This window comes from Protomyctophum parallelum, assembly GCF_964188405.1.
Source record: "Protomyctophum parallelum genome assembly, chromosome: 1".
NCBI classification, from domain to species: Eukaryota; Metazoa; Chordata; class Actinopteri; order Myctophiformes; family Myctophidae; genus Protomyctophum; species Protomyctophum parallelum.
The window spans coordinates 34,918,248-34,941,529 of NC_139697.1; the positions used below are offsets into that span (position 1 = coordinate 34,918,248).

At 43.0% G+C, this 23,282-nt stretch overlaps 1 protein-coding gene and 1 pseudogene across 2 annotated transcripts; one reads left to right on the forward strand and one right to left on the reverse strand.

The window, feature by feature from the left end:
- The first annotated feature begins 1,019 nt into the window (after positions 1–1,019).
- On the forward strand, positions 1,020–11,266 carry LOC310865058 (digestive cysteine proteinase 1-like; annotated as a pseudogene). The gene is made up of 11 exons (XR_014571091.1): positions 1,020–1,220; positions 1,689–1,748; positions 1,841–1,933; positions 2,579–2,756; positions 3,434–3,695; positions 4,509–4,704; positions 5,564–5,757; positions 5,896–5,987; positions 8,525–8,686; positions 9,796–9,985; positions 10,691–11,266. The product of XR_014571091.1 is annotated as a digestive cysteine proteinase 1-like (transcript).
- Positions 11,267–13,837: 2,571 nt separating this feature from the next.
- Positions 13,838–22,620, reverse strand: LOC310867372 (solute carrier family 22 member 13; the record flags this gene model as incomplete). The annotated part of the gene is made up of 10 exons (XM_083777391.1): positions 13,838–14,084; positions 14,448–14,556; positions 15,516–15,727; positions 16,954–17,060; positions 17,213–17,327; positions 17,960–18,128; positions 18,566–18,720; positions 19,900–20,003; positions 21,462–21,603; positions 22,412–22,620. The coding sequence occupies 10 exons, from the start codon at positions 22,618–22,620 to the stop codon at positions 13,838–13,840; spliced, it is 1,569 nt and encodes a 522-aa protein (XP_083633517.1).
- Between the last annotated feature and the right edge of the window lie 662 nt (positions 22,621–23,282).

Genomic DNA, 23,282 nt, shown 5'->3' on the forward strand with positions numbered 1-23,282 from the left:
CTAAGTAATAACCTCTAACCTCCCAGGGGCTGCTGTAATCTGCCTTTCTCTTCTCTCTCAGCTGTTACTGCATAATTAACAGCACACACACACACACACACACACACACACACACACACACACACACACACACACACACACACACACACACACACACACACACACACACACACACACACACACACTGACTAGTAACTGTTTACCACTGCTGCTCAGCTGTTGCAGTGTTATCTCATGACTTCAGTTAGGTCCCTGGCATAATGAGTTCAACAACACAGTCTGTCTGTCACTCCCTGCCTGTCTACCAGTCGAAACATGTCACCCTGCTTGTCTGCCAGAGAGAGTTTCAGTCTCATTCTGCCCTTCTGTATGGCAGTCGATCCTTGCTTTACCACTCCCTGAAACAATGCCCAAATCTTCCTGAAAGTCAATGTTGCTTTTATATTAAACTTTTATCAGAGTTTATTTTCCAGAAAAGGTTAGTCCAGACTGGTAAAAACGATATTGTGAAGTTATTTTACACTATGTTAGTCCTTAATTTCCCCTGACAATTTGACAAATAGCCTACCCTAAACAGTGATTTATTTTCATATTATTTTCTGCATAAGCCTGAAAGGACGGATGAGTATATGCCCATACTAAGTCAAATGCTGACACCTAGTGTCGAATCCAGTGTATTGTGCAATTCTACTGCAAACATTTCACATTTGAACTAATTGTATTTGTTTATTGTGATAATTTTGTTTTAATGATTGGTCTCAATTTAAAGCTCATGTAGCTACGCCTCGTTACAAATAGGACAGTTTTCCCAGTAAACTAACCGTTATGTCCTGACTGAAGGTTACAATTAAGCGCCTAGCGTCACAAAAAGGGAAAGGCAAGTCATGTTTAATCATATGACACAAATCACATGATCGGAGTGCACACAACGCCCGCCTCTCTTATCTAATTGGGTAAAATCTTTCTTTCTCCTATACCATTGGGTGAATGGAGCTGCCGATCACACCCAGTGCAAAACGTTGTGGTGGTACTGTCAATTTTGTCAAACCCCGCAGACAGACTCCGGACAGTATAGTGTTGTTTTAATCAGCGACAGAGTAGATCATTATCTCTGTTGGGTTTAAATCTTAACTAATGTCTTGCCTTTCATGTAAATAGCCTCACAGTGAGAACCATGCAGTCTTGGCACATTATAGCTTTGTTTCTGTGGATTGCAGTAGGTAAGAGAATAACTCGTCCTTTGCTCTCACAGTTGGCAGTGTTGTGGTCATATACAAGTCTCCTTTGTTTCATGGTGTTATAGTGTTTAGTTTCTTTTCATGGTTAACCACATAATCATGAAACGCCTGCTTTTCTCTGTACAGAGCAGCATAGCTGGTATCTCATAATAATTATTGATGGTCCAGTTAGTAAAAGTACTGCATGTGTTGTGTTTTCAGTTACAATTCCATAGTTTCAAAGTGGTGTACTGTAACATTTAGGTTATTGTATTGTGTTGTAAGAACACATTTGCAATTGCAAACAAAGTGCTTGCTTCATAAACAGAGACTGGGAAGTTTTTGATTGTTTGAATGAATTTCACAATTAACTAATTCTGTTCTGTGAAGGCCCTGTCATGCTCTGCTAAATAACTTTTGTAATTTAATTATACTCTCTACCCCCTTCTGTTTCTCTTTGTCCATTTACAGCCACAGACGGAAAGGCTCTGCCTTCTCTTCCAGATTTTGGAAAGGCCTATCATGTAAAAGGTTAATATATAACCACAGGATTTGAGAACGGGTTACATCTGTGTTATTTTTCTTAGAATAATTGAATAACAAGAGCATTTTGACTGTTGCAGGAGTGATCAACTTGCCCTATGCCGAAATAAAGGAGCCATTTGAGGCCTGGTTTGATCTACCGCTGAAGTCCAGCCGAATAGATTATTACCATGGTAATAATGCTGCTGCACCTCTGAATCCTGAGTCAGACGTTGCAGACCTTTTGTGTGCTTGAATTACTGATGTGAAACTGAGAGCTGATGTGTCAGGTCAAAGTGGCTAGCCTAGAGCGTGACAGCAGTTCAGTCAGAAGCACCCTAAAGACTGTGCGTGAAACCCAGTGGTTAACCTATTCTGCTGCCGCATGCAGTAAATTGTTACTTTCAGCTGGAATTGCTTATCAAGCACGTCCCTGCCTTTTGGTTTTGTATTGCTTACTCTATACTGATCTTAATGTGGTCACAAGTGTATGTTTACGGTACCATTTCAAACATGTAACTCATGAGTCAGAAAGTGTGCATGTTGACTTAAGACTTTTGAGAGATAGGAAGTAGGAACCAATATGACCTGACCTCAGCAGGAGAATATTGCAGTATGAGGGCTGCAAGCAACTATGATTCTATCGATTAACCTTTTCAATTAATGGAATACTCATGAACGTTTTCTTCTTCTGTATCAATGAGCTTATTTGAGATTTAAAAATATATATAATTTACAAAATCGATTATCCATCTTCAACCGCTTAACACATAAACCCTATTTTTATACTTTTATACTGATTGGTACGATTATTGACTGACCATTGCACCTCTAAACAGGTCAGGTGTCCACATATCAGCTCGGGGCGGAGCAGCCATGGGGTACTGTACATCCTATAAAATAACCCCTGAGACCACAGAGGCGGAGCTGAATGTGATGAAGTGCTTCCAGGTCAATGGAACCAAGAATGAGACTGTCACACCTCAGATATCACTGCCAGATGCCCAGGGTTTCCAGGTGTGTGTGTGTGTGTGATAATTATATAATAGTACTAATAATATTGGTCCCGACTCCCCACTCCTTGGGGCGTTTCTTGGCACTGTATAGTTTTGCACATACAGGAAATGTACCCATCCTATAATCACTAGAAGCAGTGAGGAGGCATTGTGCGAAGCGTTGGGAGCAATTAGGGATTAAGAGTTTTGCTCAGGGACACACATCAACACATTGCTGTCCCGGCCTGGACAACCATGGGCTCTGGCTCCCCAGGCAGGCTCACTAACCACTCCGCTTGTGTGTGTGTCATTTTTTTTTAAAGATTTGTTTTTGGCTTTTGTGCCTTTTATTGATAGTTACAGTGAAAACAGACGGGAAAGAGGGAGGGAGAGACATGCAGCAAAGGTCGTCATGAACGGGACTCGAAAACTCAACACACTGTCAGTCAAGAGCCTATATGTGGCATGTGCCTGGACCACTAGGCCAGAGGGCGCCCGTGTGTGTGTGTGTGTGTGTGTGTGTGTGTGTGTGTGTTTTGACCTCGCACATTTTATTTTAGATGCGCATCATGTCACACACAGAACATACAGTCAATCTCCAATCTCACAGCTCGTCTACGTGAGTTTGTAGATGTGCTATTTCCGTAGTAACTTTCATCAGTATGTCAGACTTGTCATTTCTCTCTCCCCCACACACAGTTCCTACGAATGGAGTACTATGGAGGCTCCCTGTGTGAGGTTTGGCAGAATGTGACAACTGTCGGACACAAGAAGAACACCTACACGCTGTGGGTGACCCGGTCGGAGGGCGGCGCAGATGGCAAGCAAGAACCTACCACTCCCGTCCACTACGAGATGATGGGCTACAACACACTGCTCGGCTCCCACTATGACAAATACCTGGTGGACTACAAGGAATTCAGCGTACACTTGGACCCCAAAGTCTTCGCACTGCCAGACGGTTGGTGCTCAAGTCATTTGCTATGTTAGTTAAGGAGGGTTGTAGAGCGTCGCAGTCCCATTCCCCTCGGACAAAGCCAACTCGGCTCCTGAAAAATCATGACAATAAACACAAACTTTTGGGCCGAACAAATATTAGAAAACTGTGTTGTACCCTGCCCTTTTCTTCTTCTTTCTAATTATTTGTTCGGCCCAATTTTTTTAGTTTTTTGTCAGGAGCCGAGTTGGCTTTGTCCAAGGCTTAAAGGTCTTTAAATAAATACTTTTTGAAACTTCTATGGGAAAAATGAATGGGAAATTCTCTTCCGGGCTGCTTGTCATCCTGAAAGGGGGCGGGACTGCGACGCTCTATATAGGCTTAAAATGGAATGAGATGGGCGTTGAGAGAGCAGCGATAGTGGACTCTCACCATGTGCAGAACAGCATACGGTGTGTGACAATATTTTGTATACTGATAAAAGTCTGATGCAGATGGTGCACACTTGACTGGAGAATATTACCACATAACCACCATTGAACCACATTTAGGGCATGTTGCATTTCAGCATAGACAATTAGCCCTTCACTAAGTCCCTCCCCAACCCATCCTTGTCCAATAGGCACGTTAGCAGCGAGGAAAGCTTGACCTGCATAGCAACCGTTGCTAAACTATTTGGATTGGCATTGGACAATTGCTTTTTGGGATGGGATTTAGTGAAGGGCTAATTGTTTGGTATCAGTTAACCAAAAAAGGAGAAAGAAAGGCAAGTTAGCGTGTTGCCCATTTAACTGTACTTTTCTTTTTCTTCCGTTTTGTTGTCTGTTTTCATCATAGGGATGAACTGTGGCCCGTTCCCGGGTCCCGGCGTGGAACACCACCTGTTGGCCAATCCAATGAAAGACCTCATTCACACTTCATCAGCAGGCCACGCACAGCGCGTGTTCAACCACTTCAAGGACAAGTTCCAGCGAAGCTACAGTGACGAGAGGGAACACGAAAAGAGAGAGCATGCTTTTATTCATAACCTACGGTGAGACATAAGATGACCTTTGTGGTCTTTATTATGTTCACCTGTTATTAATTATGTTGTCTCACTGTCTGCTAAAGGACATGAGGATGTTGGTGGTGAGGAATTTCAGTCGAACACTGTGGATGAAATAACTTTATTAAATTAGCGGTGTCAATGGTTGGAATGCCACATCTGAAAATGCTGCTTTCACTATTTTACACGTCAGCTAGACTTCTAGTAGGATTTCCAAATGATGTTTAGTCATCTCATATAAAAGGTGCTTGTGAAGATTCTACCATCATTGAACTTGTGTTATGTTTTCCAAAGTGTCTTGGCAAAACAACTACCGGTAGTCACTCCAAAGGGGTGGTGTAAGGTTTGCATAAGACTGAATTTGTATAATCAGTGTGAATGAAGTGTGAATACAAAAAAATGGTTACTCGACAACCAAAGCTGTGGCCATGTATAGTCTAATAGTCTAGTAGTGCACCTTGACAGCGTATCCTATATTACTTGAAAGCAATTATGTCACGTTATACACAGTTACTTTAGTTACAATTCTATATTGCCCTATAAAAACGCTGCTAAACCATTATACCTGTAGATACACTTTATACCTTGTACTGTGTTTCTTGTATGTATGTTTTTATGCTTTGTCTCGTATCTCGTAGTGCAATGTGCTTCACTGCCTGCCTTTTAGCATCCTTGCTAAATCCGGTGTATTTACATTGCATTTATTTGTAATGTCCATTAATATGCATTCTCCCGTCAAAATAAACAAATAAAGTAAAAGTCATTGAGAAGAAGGATTCCAGCTGTGTTTTGGGGAGAAACAACTTCAGCTGGTATAAATAATGCTATGGCATTTCCTGTGGTCCAGGTACGTCCACGCTAAGAACAGAGCAGGCCTGTCTTTCTCCCTGGCACTGAACTCGCTATCCGATCGCACCATGTCTGAACTGACTGTTATGAGGGGACGAAGACGAGGGAAGACCCCCAACAGAGGACTTCCATTCCCCTTGAAGAGCTATGAAGGAGTACAGGTCCCTGATTCCCTTGACTGGAGGCTTTATGGTATGCTGTGTGTTTGTATGCAAGATTTAAAAAGATAATTTGTATTATCCTTTATAGATGTTCTCTGGCTATCTAGTCTCCCTAAAGCTGCTCTTTGGTTGAAAGAGGATCTGATCTGATCTGTTGATGTTTTTGTAGGTGCTGTGACCCCAGTGAAGGACCAGGCTGTCTGTGGGTCCTGCTGGAGCTTTGCCACGACTGGAGCAGTAGAGGGCGCACTCTTCCTAAAGGTGAAAACACTACCTGCACTGCCAAAACACTAGCCTGGTTAACCACTCCCCCTTGAATACACTTAATTTCATTGAAATGTATTCAAGGGGGAGTGGTTAACCAGGCTACCAAAACACAACCACCAAGGATACGTTATTATTGTCTCCACCAGGCCGAAGGCATGTGGGGAGAGTATGTTTTGCACTCCGTCCGTCCGTGTGTCCGTGTGTCCGTCCGTGTGTCCGTGTGTCCGTGTGTCCGTGAACAGCTAATCTCGGCCACCGTTAACCCGGTCGATGCCATATTTTGCACACACACTCCCTGGATGCCAACCATGAACCTCTGCCCCAAACTTTCCAGAACGGCCTGTTATAGCGCCACCAGGAGGCCGCTTTGTGCAAAACAACTTTTTGCACAGTACACCTACAGATTTTGTCCAAACATCACGCAAATTGGTACACAGTCTCTCTAGAGCCATTCAACGAAACGGGTCTTTCAGATTTATCAGACTCCATCCTGATTGGTTAAGATTGGCTTCCAAAGTTCACAGGAGTGCTCAGTTTCAAACAAAATGCTGCAAATCATGAACACATCGCGTGATTTCCGTGAAATTGTGCACCCACATTCCCACTAGGCCGAGGACGAAATGCCACATGAACAATTTCAACTCAGCCTCAAGGTGGCGCTATAACTGGCCGAAAAGTGTTTTTACCTCTAACTGCACGGATCTGTGGATAACCTGGTGGAGACCTGTGCCCGGAAGGGCACTTTTTCTAGTTTATGCTCCGTCTGTTGATTAGGACAAAGTAAAATTGTGCAGTCCATGTGCAGTAGGCTCTGGGTTAGCAAACGGAACATCGCAACCCTTACATTTCCATTCTACAATTTTCACCCAACCCTCTGCTTATTCTTCAAAGAAGGCGAGGGGTGAGGAACGGCTTGTGACAGTTGTGATGGGAAGAGAATGACTCCACTTTAATACATTCCGTTGGCCTCTGTCTCAAAGTCATTCCATTCCCCACGTTGCCTGGCACTGTGGAAGGACAGGTTTAATATACAGTTTAGTGATAGTGAAGTAACCATATCCGTTCATTTTCACTCATTTTCACTCATTAGCTAAATGGACCCACTGATATAAAGTAGGAGGAGAAAAACGGAAGGGAGGAGGGGAGGTAACCGGTCACTAAGTGAGAGAAATATACATTGAAAAGGACTTGCAGCACCAGTGAACAAAAGTACAGTATATTTTAAGGTGTACAGCGTGAAAGTAAGGGGTGATGGATGGTGACGGTGACTTGACGACAGTGTACAAGTGACAGTGAGTTGCTGAGGGCAGTCTTGCAAAGTGTCACGGGGCAACCCGTGCCCTATATACATGCATGCAAGGACTAATGTTTTAAACTTGTGTATGGAAAACTGTGTGTTCACTGATTGTTTGCTAATTGTCTCTCCTGCACTGCTGGTGGCATTGCCCTTGATTTAGGAAGGGGCCAAGTGCTATGCAGGGGAGGGGGGTTACTTCTTATGCTTTGAGTATTTGTCATTGAGTGTTCATGCTTATTTATATTTGTTTAATGGTAACACATCTTTAGTATGTTTAGGTTACTTTTATACAAGGGATTATTTATGGCAGTATTTATTTATAAGTATTTATTGAGAAAAAAGGTTGCTAATTGCTCTGTGTCCTGTGGTGGTAGGGTCTACCCCTATTTAAGGGAGGCTGCAGGGACAGGTGGGTTAGTTGGTTGTGGGCTTTAACACGGGTAACAGTCCTGAGGGAGAGCTACAGGGCCTTGTGGGATCAAGGTTTAACCTGAAGAGAGTTCTCATCCTATTTGGTCTTGTTCAATTGTGTTTGCCTAAGTATTTGTTTTGTTGGTCTATTGTTGGCCAGTATTTAGTTTGTGTATGTGAATTGCACTGAAGAAAACTGTCTGGAGGTTGGTGGAGGAGTTTGGGGAAAATAAAAGCCCTTAACGAACATTTCTGACTGTTCTTGGAGCCTTGGCCGTTCGGGCAACTTCACACAAAGTATTTTGAGGTCTTGGATGAGAACAGCTCCGCGATGTGAGTGCTGCATCCCCATCCCCCACTGCCACTGGCATGTTCATAAACAGTCACTCCCTATGGAACCAGCCCTTAGTGCTCCCTCACAGCATCCACATAGCAACCCGTAGATAACAGCTGGTGTGGAAATGTTCACTTGAACCCATTTGGATTGTCTGAATGGGTTCATAGTTCATACTGACCTGGTTGAGCTTTCTAGTTGTCTGTTTTTGCAGATTGGTTGTCCCCGACCTTTTGCTTAATTGTACACATTACACAGCCTTTCTGGCTGTGTATTTCTTACTTTTCCAGATCCAATATGCTTGTTTTGGGACCTGTCCCATGTGTCATACTGATGCTGAGGGTAGTGAAATATTGGGCATTTAGTTATTGAAATATTGGGCATTTAGTTATTGGAGGAATTAGTGGAATCCTTAATTCTTGCTGTGCATGACAAAATGAATAATCATGTGGGTTAAATATGAGGGTGGTTTTGTTCTTCCCCCTGCAGACTGGCGCTCTCCAGGTGCTGTCTCAGCAGGTGCTGGTAGACTGTTCCTGGGGCTTTGGGAACAACGGCTGTGATGGAGGCGAGGAGTGGAGAGGTTACGAATGGATCATGAAACATGGAGGCATTGCAACAATGGAAACCTATGGTGCCTACATGGGGATGGTGAGATGCCTGATAGAACTTTCATTTTAGCGGGGTCAAAAGTTATGGCACGATCCACATGATATCCCTTTTTCTTTTTGACCTACAAAACCCACTGAGCTCACTGAGCATTACTTTATCCACATGAGCTTTAGCATCCCTTTAGCCATACTACAAGCTCAGTCACAACGTGTCGCACTCGCAATATGACATGTGGGGAGCTTGTAGTTTTTTTAAATATATTTTTTATCCCACGATTTTGTAACCCATTTTTCACCCCTGTGTCAATGATCTGCTATTTTTAATGAAGAAATTTGTTGTAGAGGGGAAAAAGGGAATTTAAATAGGATTTAAGTGGTTATGGTTCCAAAACAAAAAAAACATTTACCATAAAATGACTCCAATACAACTCATGCAGCATAAAGGCCTATTCATAGTCCAGTTTTCAATGAAGAGGTGACCAACGGAACGGTGATTAGTAAAAACAGAGAGATGTGTTGTGCGAGCGGTGACCACCACGGCGTGACGTCATGTTTTAGTTTTCGGTGGTCACCTCTTCACCGTAAACTGGACTATGAATAGGCCTCAAGCCTTTAAAAGTCAAACAATTTCACTGAGTCGATAGACTTTATTTCACCATTGGTTTATTATAAATCTTCATTCCAGTTCAGTGTTTTCAAAAGGTATTTTTGCTGCAATGCTTACTCTCTGAGCTTTTGGGGGTTGGAACATTTCCATAAAGGTGCTCCCAGTCGCATGCTCTTAATAGGACACCGCAATGACTGTACATTGTACACACAAAGTACTGTACATTGTAAAGTGAATGTTCCCTCGGAAAGACTAGACAAAGTGCTATACTTTACTGTGTCTATTTTACTGTGTGTGTGTGTGTGTGTGTGTGTGTGTGTGTGTGTGTGTGTGTCAGTCATAAAAACACCACAAAGTATTTTTAGGCCAGTCAGCCAAATCTGCCATTGTGTACACACTTGCTTGCTACCGATAATCTATGTTCAGGAAGAATAAATAATTACATTTAGCTGATACTGTGACTGTAAATATGTCACCTTTTAACCTCTTGGGGTTTAGTGATGTGTTTACATGTTTTAAATGTGTATTTCACTTTTGAGTAGAACGGACTGTGCCACATGAACCAATCTCAGCTGACCGCACGTATCAAAAGCTACACCAACGTGACCTCGGGCGACGCGGAGGCTCTCAAGTTGGCACTCTTTAAAAATGGACCCGTGGCAGTCAGCATCGATGCCGCACATCGATCCTTTGTCTTCTACAGCAATGGAGTCTACTATGAACCAGCGTGTGGTGAGTTATATTTCCATGTGCACATGCCTACAGTTTTAACACAGTTTCAGTTATATTTGCATAGCACACTTAACGTGGGGACGGAGGATGGGGTCAAGTACCAATTTCAATTTTACAGTGCAGTTTGTGTCTGCTATATGTTGTGATATAGTGCTGGTGTGCTCTTTCCTTTTATCTCTTGTTTTTTATTAGTTTATTAGGAAATGTCGTTGCTTAGTTTTTATATTAGCCTTTTATTGTTCACTTTATTAGACTTTCCAGTTTCTCCTTGAGCTTCTTAGGTAGTGGGTAGTACTGTGCTTATGTATGTTATATGTCTGTTATTGTCTTGGCAGAGCTGTGTAACATTATTTGCCTCTTCTATTGCTCAGTTCACACTTGTAAAACAAAAAGAGAATTTAGTATAAATGTGGCTTTTACAGGTTAAATAAAATATAATAAATATCACAAATTAATTAATTAATTTAGGTTGCTCTACCGCAGAAAAAGCAATGTCTCAAATTGCGGTCCATAGCCAAAGCGTATCCAAATGGGGCCCTTGAAATGAAAAAAGCTGAGAATAACTGTTATAACACACACCAAGTCGACTCAACGTTCTTCACATTAAAAGACATCTAAGTACAAATCGATGTACAAAATAAAGTAAACCTCCACCTCCCAACAGCACTCTGTGATGTGACAAGTATGGTCTCTGTATTTTTGCAGGCAATAAAACTGATGACTTGGACCACGCAGTGCTGGCGGTGGGGTATGGCACCCTGAAAGGAGAGCCATACTGGTTAGTGAAGAACTCATGGTCCACGTACTGGGGCAACGATGGCTACATCCTTATGTCTATGAAGGAAAACAATTGTGGCGTCGCAACTGATGCTACCTATGTCACTTTGGCATAGATGGGTGTACTTGTTCACACTCTTCAAACAGAACTGGTTATTTGTGCTTTTAATGTTCTCCACTATGCCTATGCACTATGCTAGTATATGGGAGAGGCTAAGGTGAAACATGTGAATTCACAGAGGTTTTAGCTTTTTAATTTGTGCTGCCTGACTGTGTCCAACTGAGTTGGAAGATGATGTGCAATGGATTAAGCAGGCCTTTTCAAGCATGGGGTTGGACATGTTTATTGGTAGTATGGCATTGGGCATTGCCATCATTAATTCCTGTTGTACGCACATTTTATGATTTTATCCGCCCATTGCTGTGCTTATGTTTTATCATGAGATGCACTAAAACAATGAATTAAGCTGGAATCATCACAATAAAAATGTAGATTGTTTTGTACGAAGTAGTTGGTTTCTGAACTATAGTTGCTTACTTGATTAAATGTATGGTCATTGCATTGTGCAGCAATGGTTCGTGTCCCCCTAAACTTAAAGCATGAAGAAGAGTACCAGATCTTACAATACATGTTACAACAAAATACATGCACAGTTTGCACACACTGATACAGTGAAATAATATAAGAGCACTCATACAAAAATGTTACTTTAGTTGTTGAAAAACTAAGAATAGCTCAAATGTATCCATTATAAACACTTGACTTTTAAGTGATATGATGCAGCCTTTCACAGATCTGAGTCTAATGGCTAGGATATTGTGTACAGCTTTGGAAGCCATATCCTAATTAGACACTACAGCAACATTAATGACTATGTTATGAATAAGCCATAATGAAAAAAGGTACCTAGTACATCATGCAATGCAATCTCATTTTGGTTTGTTTTATTTCTCTGGGAGTATAAGCAAGCATTTTCCTGGACACTAGTACAGCAAAGATGCATGGATAGTACAATATATTGGTTACATCACTGAGGAGAGATGCCGGTAGCAGTCTGTAGTTGGCGGTACAAAAACAATCTACCCTGTTTCTTTTTTAATTATGTTGATGTGTTCTATTTTTTCATTCACTACTGTTTATCCTGGTGTATGTGTTTACCTGCTTCGAAAGACTGTTTAGGCGGGTGTTTCACGGTCTGATGAGGTCCTGGAGGTCCCTAGGGCAGTGTGGGGGGGGGGGGGTGTTGCATTTTGTACAGGACTGTAGCGGCAGCAACATGTCTTCTGTGGCTAAGGCTGGTGATGTGTAGAGTACTGCCAGTGTCCTCCTGGCCAGTCAGTCAAATGGTTGACTATTTGTGTGCAATTTTGACTTGGATAAATTCTGCAATACAAATTGCAGTTGTTTTGTTACATTGCAAATCATTAGTGTCGACTGTGCTTTAGGCTTACATACTGTAGATGGGGCTCATAAGTCATAAGACCTTTTTTATATATATATCAGTTCTGAGTTGAAATTGCATAGTAAATGTTCTGTGTCTGATAATGGTGAGCATGAGTGAGATTTTGTCAGGATTGAGGCGCTAAACATTCCAACTCCTGCCCCTCTGTGCTGCTTTCTGGGCTCTCCTTCGGAATTGACCTGAGGAAGACAAAGGAAAAAGACTTATATGAGATTTATTACTTAGCAATACAGTTAGTGTACAGTTAGTGGAGGCTTTTCTATTGGAACCACAGTTAAGTATAGAGACTCAAGATTGAGTCACAAGCCACATAGTTGACAGGTGAGCTTATGGGATGGGATTGTTAACCACATGGACCCTATTCTGGGCATATCACAATAGGCGAACATTTGGCAAAAATAGATCTACAAGCTCATCAATGGGCTGTTGCTGTTTCACATACAGAAACTTCTACATTTTAAGTGGTTAAATATGTCATGCTGGCCTGGCACATGAGCAGACGGAAAGCTTCTCATCAGAGGTTAAGTGGTTCATCTCAGCCAACCGACCAAGACTTGAAAAACACTTGAAAAACGTTTGATGTCAGGAACCTGGATATTGCAAGGGCACTATTTGGAACTTTGCATCATTCTTTTGCAATTTAGTAACTTATTTAGTAATTTGCATTTCTCTAATGAATTATGTTTAATTCCATATACCAGGCAATCGTTTGTATAAAGCCCAATTTAAGCAGTCTTGTAGTCGTACAAATAGCGAAAGTAGCCATTGTACATGTACAAGCTTACAGCATGTGGCATCATGGCAAGTGGTGAGTCACAACTTGTAAAGAAATATGACTATGTCTGACAATATCCGCGCCAGAGTTCATGTGGTTAAAGCAGGGGGTCATACAGTGTTGTTTTTGGCAGCAAATTTTTATTTTAGTTTTAGTCATACTCTCTTAAATAGTTTATTTAGTTTTAGTCACATTTAGTCACCTGGATTGTTTCAGTGTTAGTCTAGTTTTAGTCTACTAAATGTCATAATTTGTTAAAGGTATATTCAGTGATTTCACTCAAAAAACCTTAGGTTTCGTTTTTGGCTGTGGGACCCAGCCTTTCGTCCAATCAGGATAGAGTCAAAAACGAAACCTACGGTTTTTTGACCCCCAGGGGTTAACTGGGGACAGGGAGGAACTCCTTATATGGCCAGCACACTCTATAGTAGGGAGGATTATCACAACAAAACAAAAAAATAAGTGATATTTGAATTAAGTGAAATCACTGAATATACCTTTAAGTTGATTTAGTTGACTAAAATGTATTTTGGTGGGCCTTGATGCCATCGTGATGACTGATTTTACACTTGCTGAAAATAGCCGATCTACAAGCTCACGACACGTTGTGAGCTTGTAGATCTGCTATTTTCAACATGCAACCAAGTGTAAAATTACTAATACTGGATCTCTTGTCCACTAGTCCCCTTCCTAGCATTTTAGTCTAGTTTTTAGCTGTTGACGAAATTGTCAATACAATTGTCTTAGTTTTAGTCATCATAGCTTAGTTTTCATTTAGTTTCCATTTAGTTTTCGTCAGTGACAAAAGATAGTCGACGAACATTTTTCGTCTTAGTTTTAGTCGACAAAAACAACACTGGGGTCATAGTACCTGGTGTCCCACTTCTCTACGTCCTCCACTGTGTCCGGAAGAGGCCTGCCAGCGGTTTCAGGCAGTGCCAGAGCTAGCACAGCGCCAAGCAGTGGGGAAGTTCCAAAGATGACCAGGGGTATGGTGGGGCTGTGGTTGTGAAGAACATTGATCATGGGGGCCAAAATGCCACCCGTCCTTGCAAACATCGAGGATACGCCTATTCCCGTTTGCCTGAGAGCGCACATGGGGAGAATGTGGGCAAAAGCTCTGTGAGACTTGACGAGAATGGTTTTCAGATTCAACGTTGTCACATCACAGGTTTACAGGTGCAAAGGAGAGGGTGAAATTTCATTTTGTGCTTGCATGTTTGTATTTTTCACAAAGGAAAAAGAAAGTGGTGGTATATGGTATCTACTACCGTACATATACTGTGTATATACACATAGTATTCAAACAAAGTTTAAACATAAGGTGCAAAAAAAGGAAATCGAAACGCATCGGCAGGTTCACATAGAATGGTAGTCCACTCCACATAGGGGGCAAAACTGTTACTGTATGTGCTTGTTTGAGAAGGCGACACAAACGCAGCCTTACCGCAGCACTGTGGGAAAGATCTCTGCCGTATATACATAGACTGTAGAAAAGGAGGATGTTATACCGAACTTCCCTGCCATGGCGAGACCAACCATGATGTGAGGGTGATCTAGATGGAGAGGTAAAGAGTGAGAGTTGGAGGGTGGCACAACAGAAAGCCACCGGACTCTTCATTTGTTTGCCTACGGGTCTGCTTTCTGTTTGAAACATTACGCATGCACCTTTTAAAGGAGATAATAATAATAATAATAAAACTTTATTTGTATAGCATCTTTCATGACATGAAATGCAGCTCAAAGTGCTTTACAGAACAATGGAGAATAAAAGAAAAGCAAGGCAATGACATTAAAAAACAAGCAGTAATGCAGTACAGTGAGGACATGAAAAATAAAAAATATAAGATCAATTAAAGGCAGTGTTGTATAAGTGGGTCTTGAGCTGAGCTTTAAAAATGTCTACAGAGGCTGCCTGACGAAGGTACAGTGGGAGCTTGTTCCATGCCGACGGCCCGTAGAAGCAAAAAGCTGCTTCCCCCAGATAGGAATTTATTCTAGCATTGGAAGAAATATTACAAGGATGGATTAGAAGGAGCGTGAGTTTTACACAGAATGCAGTCACACAGACTGCATCCAGACAGTAGATTCACGAAGATGCCAAAAGCCCCTGGGCCGGTAATATTTGCAGGGCCCCCATAGTGCATGTGACATTTTTTCTGTGTTTTTTATCATCTTTTTAACGTAGATTTAACTAAATTAACAGCCAATGAAGGGCCCCAGGAGCCCTTTTCAGGGCGTCAAACCTAGTACCTCCCGGTCCAATTTCCCTGAAGGTCCCCTGAGAGCCAAGGGCCCCTGGGCCACAGCCCCACTGGCCCAATGGATAATTTGTCCCTGCGTGTGCCTCTGCGGCAAGTGGAAGCCACACACGGGCGTCATTTTCCATCCACCAGCTGTTTCAAAATGCTTTTAAAAATGCAATTAATTATTTCAAAACCAGAAAGAGACGCCTGCCGCTTGCGGCTTTTGGCATCTTCGTGACTCCACTGTGTGGAAGCACCCATAGACAGACCTTCAGGAACAGTGAGCATGAGCAGGCAGGCGACACCTCCCATGGCCATGAAGCCACTCTGTGAGAAGCGCCGGCTCCACGGCAGGACGAGGAGGACCAAAGAACGGGCAGGAATTTCAATGAGTCCGAACACAACCTGGGTCAGGTAGAGATTCGTCCCTAGCTTGGACACTCCTAGAGACAGGCCGTAATACACCAGCACGTTCACAAACCTTGTGAGAGAGGGGTAAAAGAGCGTTGATGATTGAAGGGAGCATGAGGGATTAAGGACCAACTGAGATGTAGGCCTAGATTTGATTAAGTTTCTACTCAAACAATGCAGATTTGTTTCGTGATGGTCGGCGGTGGTGGTGGCTCAGGGGTAGAGTGCCTGGATGGTAACCGTAAGGTTGCCAGTTCGAACCCGGGCTCCCCCAGAGTTACTGTCGAAGTGTCCTTGAGCAAGACACTGAACCCCTAATTGCTCCTGATGTGCTAGTTGGTGCCTTGCATGGTTTCCGCTGCCATCGGTGTATGAATGTGTGTGTGAATGGGTGAATGTAATGCACAATCTCTGTAAAGCGCCTTGGATAAAGGCGCTATATAAATGCACCATTTACCATTTACCATGGTCACTTGCGGAAAGTTACTGATCTGAAAGCTCTACTTGTAGAACAGTTCGTTTTGGCAGGAGTATAAATTGTCACATCCTGTATATTATGTATATTTCTTTCTATACAGTATACCAGGGTTCCCCAATTAATTTTCCTCAAGGGCCATATTTTGACTAGCGTACCAGGCTGGGGGCCGAGTCTGCACGCGCGAGGTCGAGGTCTTGCCCTGAAAATTCATTTTCAGGGCAAGACCCCATTTGAAAAGGATGCCCAGTTTGACATGCAGAGGCTACTGACCCCCATTTAATGCCATTAAAAAATATATATATATTTGGAAATTCTTTCATGGGCCACAAGGGGTCGCTCTGTGGGCCGCAAATGGCCCGCGGGCCGCCTATTGGGGAACCCTGCAGTATACTGTAATATATCCATATACATAGATCTGTCTGTCACTATATGTATTTCTGGGTAGCTAGTAGCTTGGTGTATACAGTGGCTCAGTCGATACAGCACTCGCCTTTGGACCACAAGGTGCGGTTAGATTCCAGGCCTCACCAACTCAGCATGTCGGTAGCATGGCTTGAGTAACTAAGACATGTGGTAAGTAGGAGTCTACCTTATTGAAAGGCGGACAGACACCCTCACTGCTCGGCTGATACCAAAAATAAGCCACTCCGACCTTACTTACTTAACCAGGAAGTCACACTGAGTAAAAAAACAAAATTAAGCAGTGTAAAACTAGTGTCTATAATATTATCTGTCAGACCAACAGGTTCACACATTGGCAGGTGGTCGTGAGTACTTGTGGATGAAGCATGCATGTATGTATGCGCACACACATTTACCAGATGTAAATCAAGATGAGAGTCCTCTTCCTCATTTGAGGTGTTCGTACAAGATCTGCAGCAGAGTGGCTCCGCTTTTCTTGTCCTTCCATCTCACACTTTTCTGCCTGATGTGCATGCATGCAGGTACAGGCACACACATGCACAGAGAATAAGTTGAAAATGTCACGAGGTTTAGCTATAATTTACTTCCAACAGGCATTATATCACATACAGCTTATAGAATAACAAGTCTAATACGCAATACGCAGTCAGACACCTGTATGGCGGGAGGTAAGACACGGCCATTGACTAGAGCTGCCTTGCGCAGGAGAATCATGGCTTCCTCTGTCCTGTTGTTGGCCAACAACCACCTGGCAGACTGAGGGAGCACCCTGACATCAGACGGGGACAGATGGAAAGAAGGAAGGAAAGATGAAAGAATGGGTTGAGGAATGAGAATGTCAGAAGTAAGTGGAGGGGCAAAGATCAAAGACAAGGGGAAAGGAGAGGTATTTATTTATTGTCATGTAAACATGTTCTTTTGTATCAGATATCTGCAATGCAATCGGTTGTATTAGTACATCTTATACTCATTTGTTGTGGGAATGTGTGGGTGCCTGTATTGTATGTGGCTTTGCTCACTGCCACGGGGAGCATACTTTGGTCCGACATATCATTGGTTCGAAGGAGCGTTGGTCCGACTCGGGATATGGTTGGGTTGGTTAGGTTTAGGTGTGCTGCCCCATGCTCGCGGTTATGGTTAGGGTGATGGTTTGGGGTAGGTAGTCGATCGGACCAATGGTATGTCGGACCAAAGTATAGTAACCCACTGCCACAGACCAATGTAGATACTTGTCTGCTGTGCACCGCCGCCCAAATACTATTCAACCATGCAGTTGAGGTGTGTGTGTGTGTGTGTGGTTGACAGATTAACTCTCTGGCCTGAACAAAATGCAAAGTGACAATGCAAATCAAGAGTGACTGGCTGAGCGACTGTTGGAGGGCGTTGAATTGAAATCCTCACCATATGTAAAAAATGAGAAGGAAGCCTGGTGCTGATATAGCCAGCTGTAACATTCTCCAGTCTCGTATCAGGTACGCTACACCTGCTAGCAGCATGTAGCCCAATCCAAAGGCATAGTCGGTGAATATACCAGCTAACATACGCCTCTGTGTGCTCGCCCACTCAGTACCTAATGTGGGGAGCGGAGGGCAGAGAAGCAGTGCAGGGTTTGACAGCAGAGTAGAGGATGGGAGATGAGAGGGGAGGGTGTGTAGGAATGGGGACAAGAGGCAACATGATAGTTTTAAATTGAGGCAATGCTTGAAGCGTGCCGGAACGAGTGAGAAGGGTTTAGTTCGTGTTCTGCGTTGGACAAACTTGCCAGCTTTCCAGCTTTGTCTAATTGAGGGGCGCTAGCCACTCCTATGCACGGCTTTGTGTGTATGTCTGTTAGCACGGAATGTGTTTGTAGCCTGGATATGATGATTTTGATTTGCTGATAAATATATTGTATGGCAGAAAATGGCTCAATTGATTCGTTTTGTGGATTGATATATTGCATCAATCTTCATTTCAAACTGTATATACCATTCGACTGTGCATGTGTCTCCAGCTATATGCATGTACCGAGTACAAAGGCGTTGTTGAGGACTCCTGATATGGTGGTGCCCACAACGAAGCGTAGTGTCACATAGATGGGGTAGTTGGGAGCGAAAGACGCAGCTACTCCAAACACTGTCTGAAGGGCCAGACACAGCAGCAGGGTAAGGCGACGGCCATACCTGGTACGGAAAGCGAAAGGGTCGACATGAGAATAGACGAGTACTACACATGAACATTGTTGTAATTGTTCTCGTTTGGGAGTGCGCATCATGGCATTGCATCAACTGGAGAATTGGATAGGTCTAACTAAACTTTGGACTTTATACTTTAAACTATTAAACGTATACAGCTTTACAGATGAGAATGAGATTCAGGTCTCCTATAACAGTGGTTCCCCCCAGTGGTTCTCCCCATTTGAAGAGATATGCCAGGGACCCCCATAAGAGAAGATCCCAGTTTGACATGAATTAGGCTACGGACCATTTAATGGCACTTCTATCTTGAGACCCCAATTTATATTGTAACATTTTACTCTGAGGACCCGTTAGGGTTCATTTGGTTCCATTTGTACACTCTCTGAGTTACAGACCCATAAGGGTCCATTTGGTTCCTAACTATCATTTAGCTGGGGACCCCCTGGAACTCCTTCAAGGACCCCTGGGGGTCCCCGGACCCCACTTTGGGAACCACTGTACCTATAACGTATCCCATATGTTTTTTTTTCTTTTTTTTCAAACTATCTTCATATAGAGGATATGCGCATGCATAAAGTGAGTGGCAAATCGAGTGGCAAAGTGAGTTTAACATTGTTTAATGTCGCTTAATATAGTAGGTCAGATAGGACTTTTCTGTTTGGATGTATGGGCTGTCGAGGACAGAAAGTTGTTTTTTGCGTTCCTGCAAAACTTCCAGGTATGATGATGATGTCCCGTGCATACTCTCCATAATTGGTCCTCACTAATGTTCATGATAAAATACAAAAAATCGGACCCGTCTGAACTGATTGGTGCTGTACTACTGTTTTACTTACTCCTTTTAATATATATATATATATATATATATATATATATTTAGATTTTTATTATCGTGAGAACGATGACTTCCATTATCACATTGCTTCTTTTAAGAAATAGAAAACCTGCAGTTTCTATTCGCTTGGATTCCCCATCGATGATGTCACTGGTGGACGGGTTTCTGAACTGCCCACAGCCTTCCCACCGACCGAGTAGCAATTATATGAAGATATAGGTTGAAAAGTTTTAAAAGTGGTGAAGTCTGAAGTGGTCCTTTAAGTACAGTATACAGCCCTATGTAGATCTAAGATTCTACGTGAAGATTGAACCAGTGAGTATCTATACCTGTCAGCCATGGCTCCAAACACTCCAGCTCCCACCAACAAGCCAGACATATAGATGGACGAACCAAGACTGTTCAGCCAGGCCCTGTCACACACCAAGTCCCACTGCATTCCACCAGAGGAAAGATATGTTTAATAATAATGGATTTTATTTATAACACACTTTACATTCTCAAAGTGCTACAGCAAATGAATAAAAACAGAAGTAACAACACGCCATTAAAAACATCTAATAGAACGGGAACATTTTTTAAATATAACGGCAAAGCTATAAAAATGCTTTGGCAAAAAGGAAGGTTTTTAGTCCTCTTGAAACTGTCGACCGACTGTGGGGCTCTCAGGTGGGCGGGGAGTGTGTTCCACAGTTCGGGGGCGACCGAGCAGAAGTCCCGGTCACCCATGGTGCGTAGATTAGTCTTTATGGGTTTGAGGATGTATAATAGACATTAATTCATATTGGAGGACCCTGATGCAGAGTGTTTGGGGAAAGCACTTAAGACCTTTCTAAAACCCAAACCACACCAAAGGGTGGAGACGGGACGAGAGGGTTTTAGCGGGCGTCCCAGTGGTGTGATTATTTCCTGTTGCACGTCGACCCAAGTGATTCAACTTAGTTGAATAATAACTTCAGCCCAATGCCGCAGCCAATTTTAAATGTATAAAATCCTTGTGCTTGTGTAGTTTCATTAAATCATTCCCTCTTTTGCAGCTGCTGGTTTGCATAGTTATCACCTGTTCGTTCATTGTCTCCACCAGGCCGAAGGCATGTGGGGAGAGTAGGCCTATGTTTTGCACTCCGTCCGTCCGTTTGTGTGTCCGTCCGTCCGTCCTTCCGTCCGTCCGTCCGTCCGTCCGTGAACAGCTAATCTCGGCCACCGTTAACCCGGTCGATGCCATATTTTGCACACACACTCCCTGGATGCCAACGATCAACCTCTGCCCCAAACTTTCCAGAACGGCCTGTTATAGCGCCACCAGGAGGCCGCTTTGTGCGAAACAAGTTTTTGCACAGTACACCTACAGATTTTGTCCAAACATCACGCAAATTGGTACACAGTCTCTCTAGAGCCATTCAACGAAACGGGTCTTTCAGATTTATCAGACTCCATCCTGATTGGTTAAGATTGGCTTCCAAAGTTCACAGGAGTGCTCAGTTTCAAACAAAATGCTGCAAATCATGAACACATCGCGTGATTTCCGTGAAATTGTGCACCCACATTCCCACTAGGCCGAGGACGAAATGCCACATGAACAATTTCAGCTCAACTCAGCCTCAAGGTGGCGCTATAACTGGCCGAAAAGTGTTTTTACCTCTAACTGCACGGATCTGTGGATAACCTGGTGGAGACCTGTGCCCGGAAGGGCACTTTTTCTAGTTCATGATGTGAGTGATCATAAAACATTCCTGACGAAGACCCAGGGGTTCCCGGAGGGGTCGAAACATTGATTCCTGAACATGTATTCCTAATTAACTATACTGGGAGCTTAACAACGGTGTGCGGACATCCTACCTTCTTGCTGATCATAAAACAAATGTAAATAATTCTAAAAGAAATAGCTTACCTCAGTGACGGTGGTGCTCTGGAATATAACTTTGCTATACACCCATCCATGCTGACACAGCCAGCGGGCAGTGTGGTTCTCTTGTAACAGGGCGTCCGTGGAGAAGCAGGATGAGTCCACTTGTGGGTCGCTGACGTTCAGGCTGACCAGTTGTGGAAAAAGTAGTAGTAGGCTGCTTAGATTTATTTATTTTTCTGAAAAAATCGTTTCTATGTCAGTGGTTCTCAAACTATTTAATGTCAAGGATCCCCAAAATGTTATAATGTAATTGGCAGTCGACCCCCATCTGAAAATACGTTGTTCCAGGGACCCCCCCAGAACCAAATATTTGAGTTAAAAACGTTAGCTGTGAATATTTAAAGATTTGTGCCACAGGTTCACGATTTTTCAAATACTACAAATACTCTTAAAACTGTCTCAGTGCCACCTGACGCTTTTGAAGCCTCCCCTGGTGGCCAGTGCCAATGGCGCCTTTGGACGCCTTTTTGAGAAGAAAAAAAAGAAACTGGCCCCTGGCCCAGGGCTGTCAACACTCCTGAATCCGACCACATCTCCTGCGGTGCTCCTGAATTGTCATTTCTCCTTATTTTCTCTTGGATTGGGGGATATCCGCGGCTTTGCATGGCAACCCCTGTCAGAATTAAACTGCATAGCAGTTAATTGATCAGCCTAGATGCAAATAGAGCCTCATATACATCAGCACATTTCACACCAAGTCAACAGGGTGTGAACTGTGAACAGGATATGAATTAGCAGGCAAATAGCCTTACAAGATTAAACAAGGAGGACAACATGACAGAGACACATTGAAATGTAAATGTCACCTAGAAGAAGAGGCTTTATGCCTGAGTGAGCTCCTACAAAAATAGAGGAAACTCAAATAGTTTTTTTAATAGAATATTTGTAGTTTTTGTACATCTTTGTGAAATAGAAATGTCAATGAATCAAACCTTCCACCACTGAGGCTGACGGTGGGCAGCAGGGCGGACAGGTTGCCGTCGGGCTTCTCCCGGCAGTGGTGAGGCGGCGTGGCTCCGGTGAAGATGCTCACCATCATGTGGAAAGCTAGAAGGGCCTGAGGTAGACAGATCCAAACGTACAGAATCTTCTGGTATTTTCCAAACCCTCCGACCTCTTCTAGGATCTGGTCGAAATTCATTTTGGAAGATTCTATTTTATTATTTCAACTTTCATAGGAGGAGGACGCAAACCTGCTATAATCCGATTCCCATCAATAGGATGGCGGAGCACCAGGAGCAGTGGCGGAGTTTCCCAGGATGTAAACAAGCGAAAGTAATTCCCATGTGGTCAGATCAGGACAGGTATATTATATGCACCTGCAGAGAGCGCTTATTCCATTGCACAGTTTCTCATAGTCGTAACTAGCAGCCCTGCCAGGGCTTCGCATTTGGTGATGTGGTTCTCCTGAAAACCGAGAATGATGAGATTGTAACTGTTATTCATGTAGGTACATTTTCAGGATGGAAAGCGACGCCAAATCCACTGTGTGTGTTTGTGTGTGTGTGTGTGTGTGTGTGTGTGTGTGTGTGTGTGTTCTACAAGCAGAGCCTACATTTTATTTGGAAAACTCTGCTGCCATCTTGTGTTAGATTTCACTCAGCTCTTGAAAGTGACAGCAGCTCATTAGCTTCTCAGACATCAATTAATTCAATAATCACGATAATTTGTGTTGTTGACCTGAAAAAACTATCACCCAAAGAAAGACTAACTTGGGAGTCCCATTTGCTTTCAGAACTAGACTTAATTATTTTGCTGGTATTTATAGCCTATTTGGATATTGCCAGAAGGAGGAAATTATTA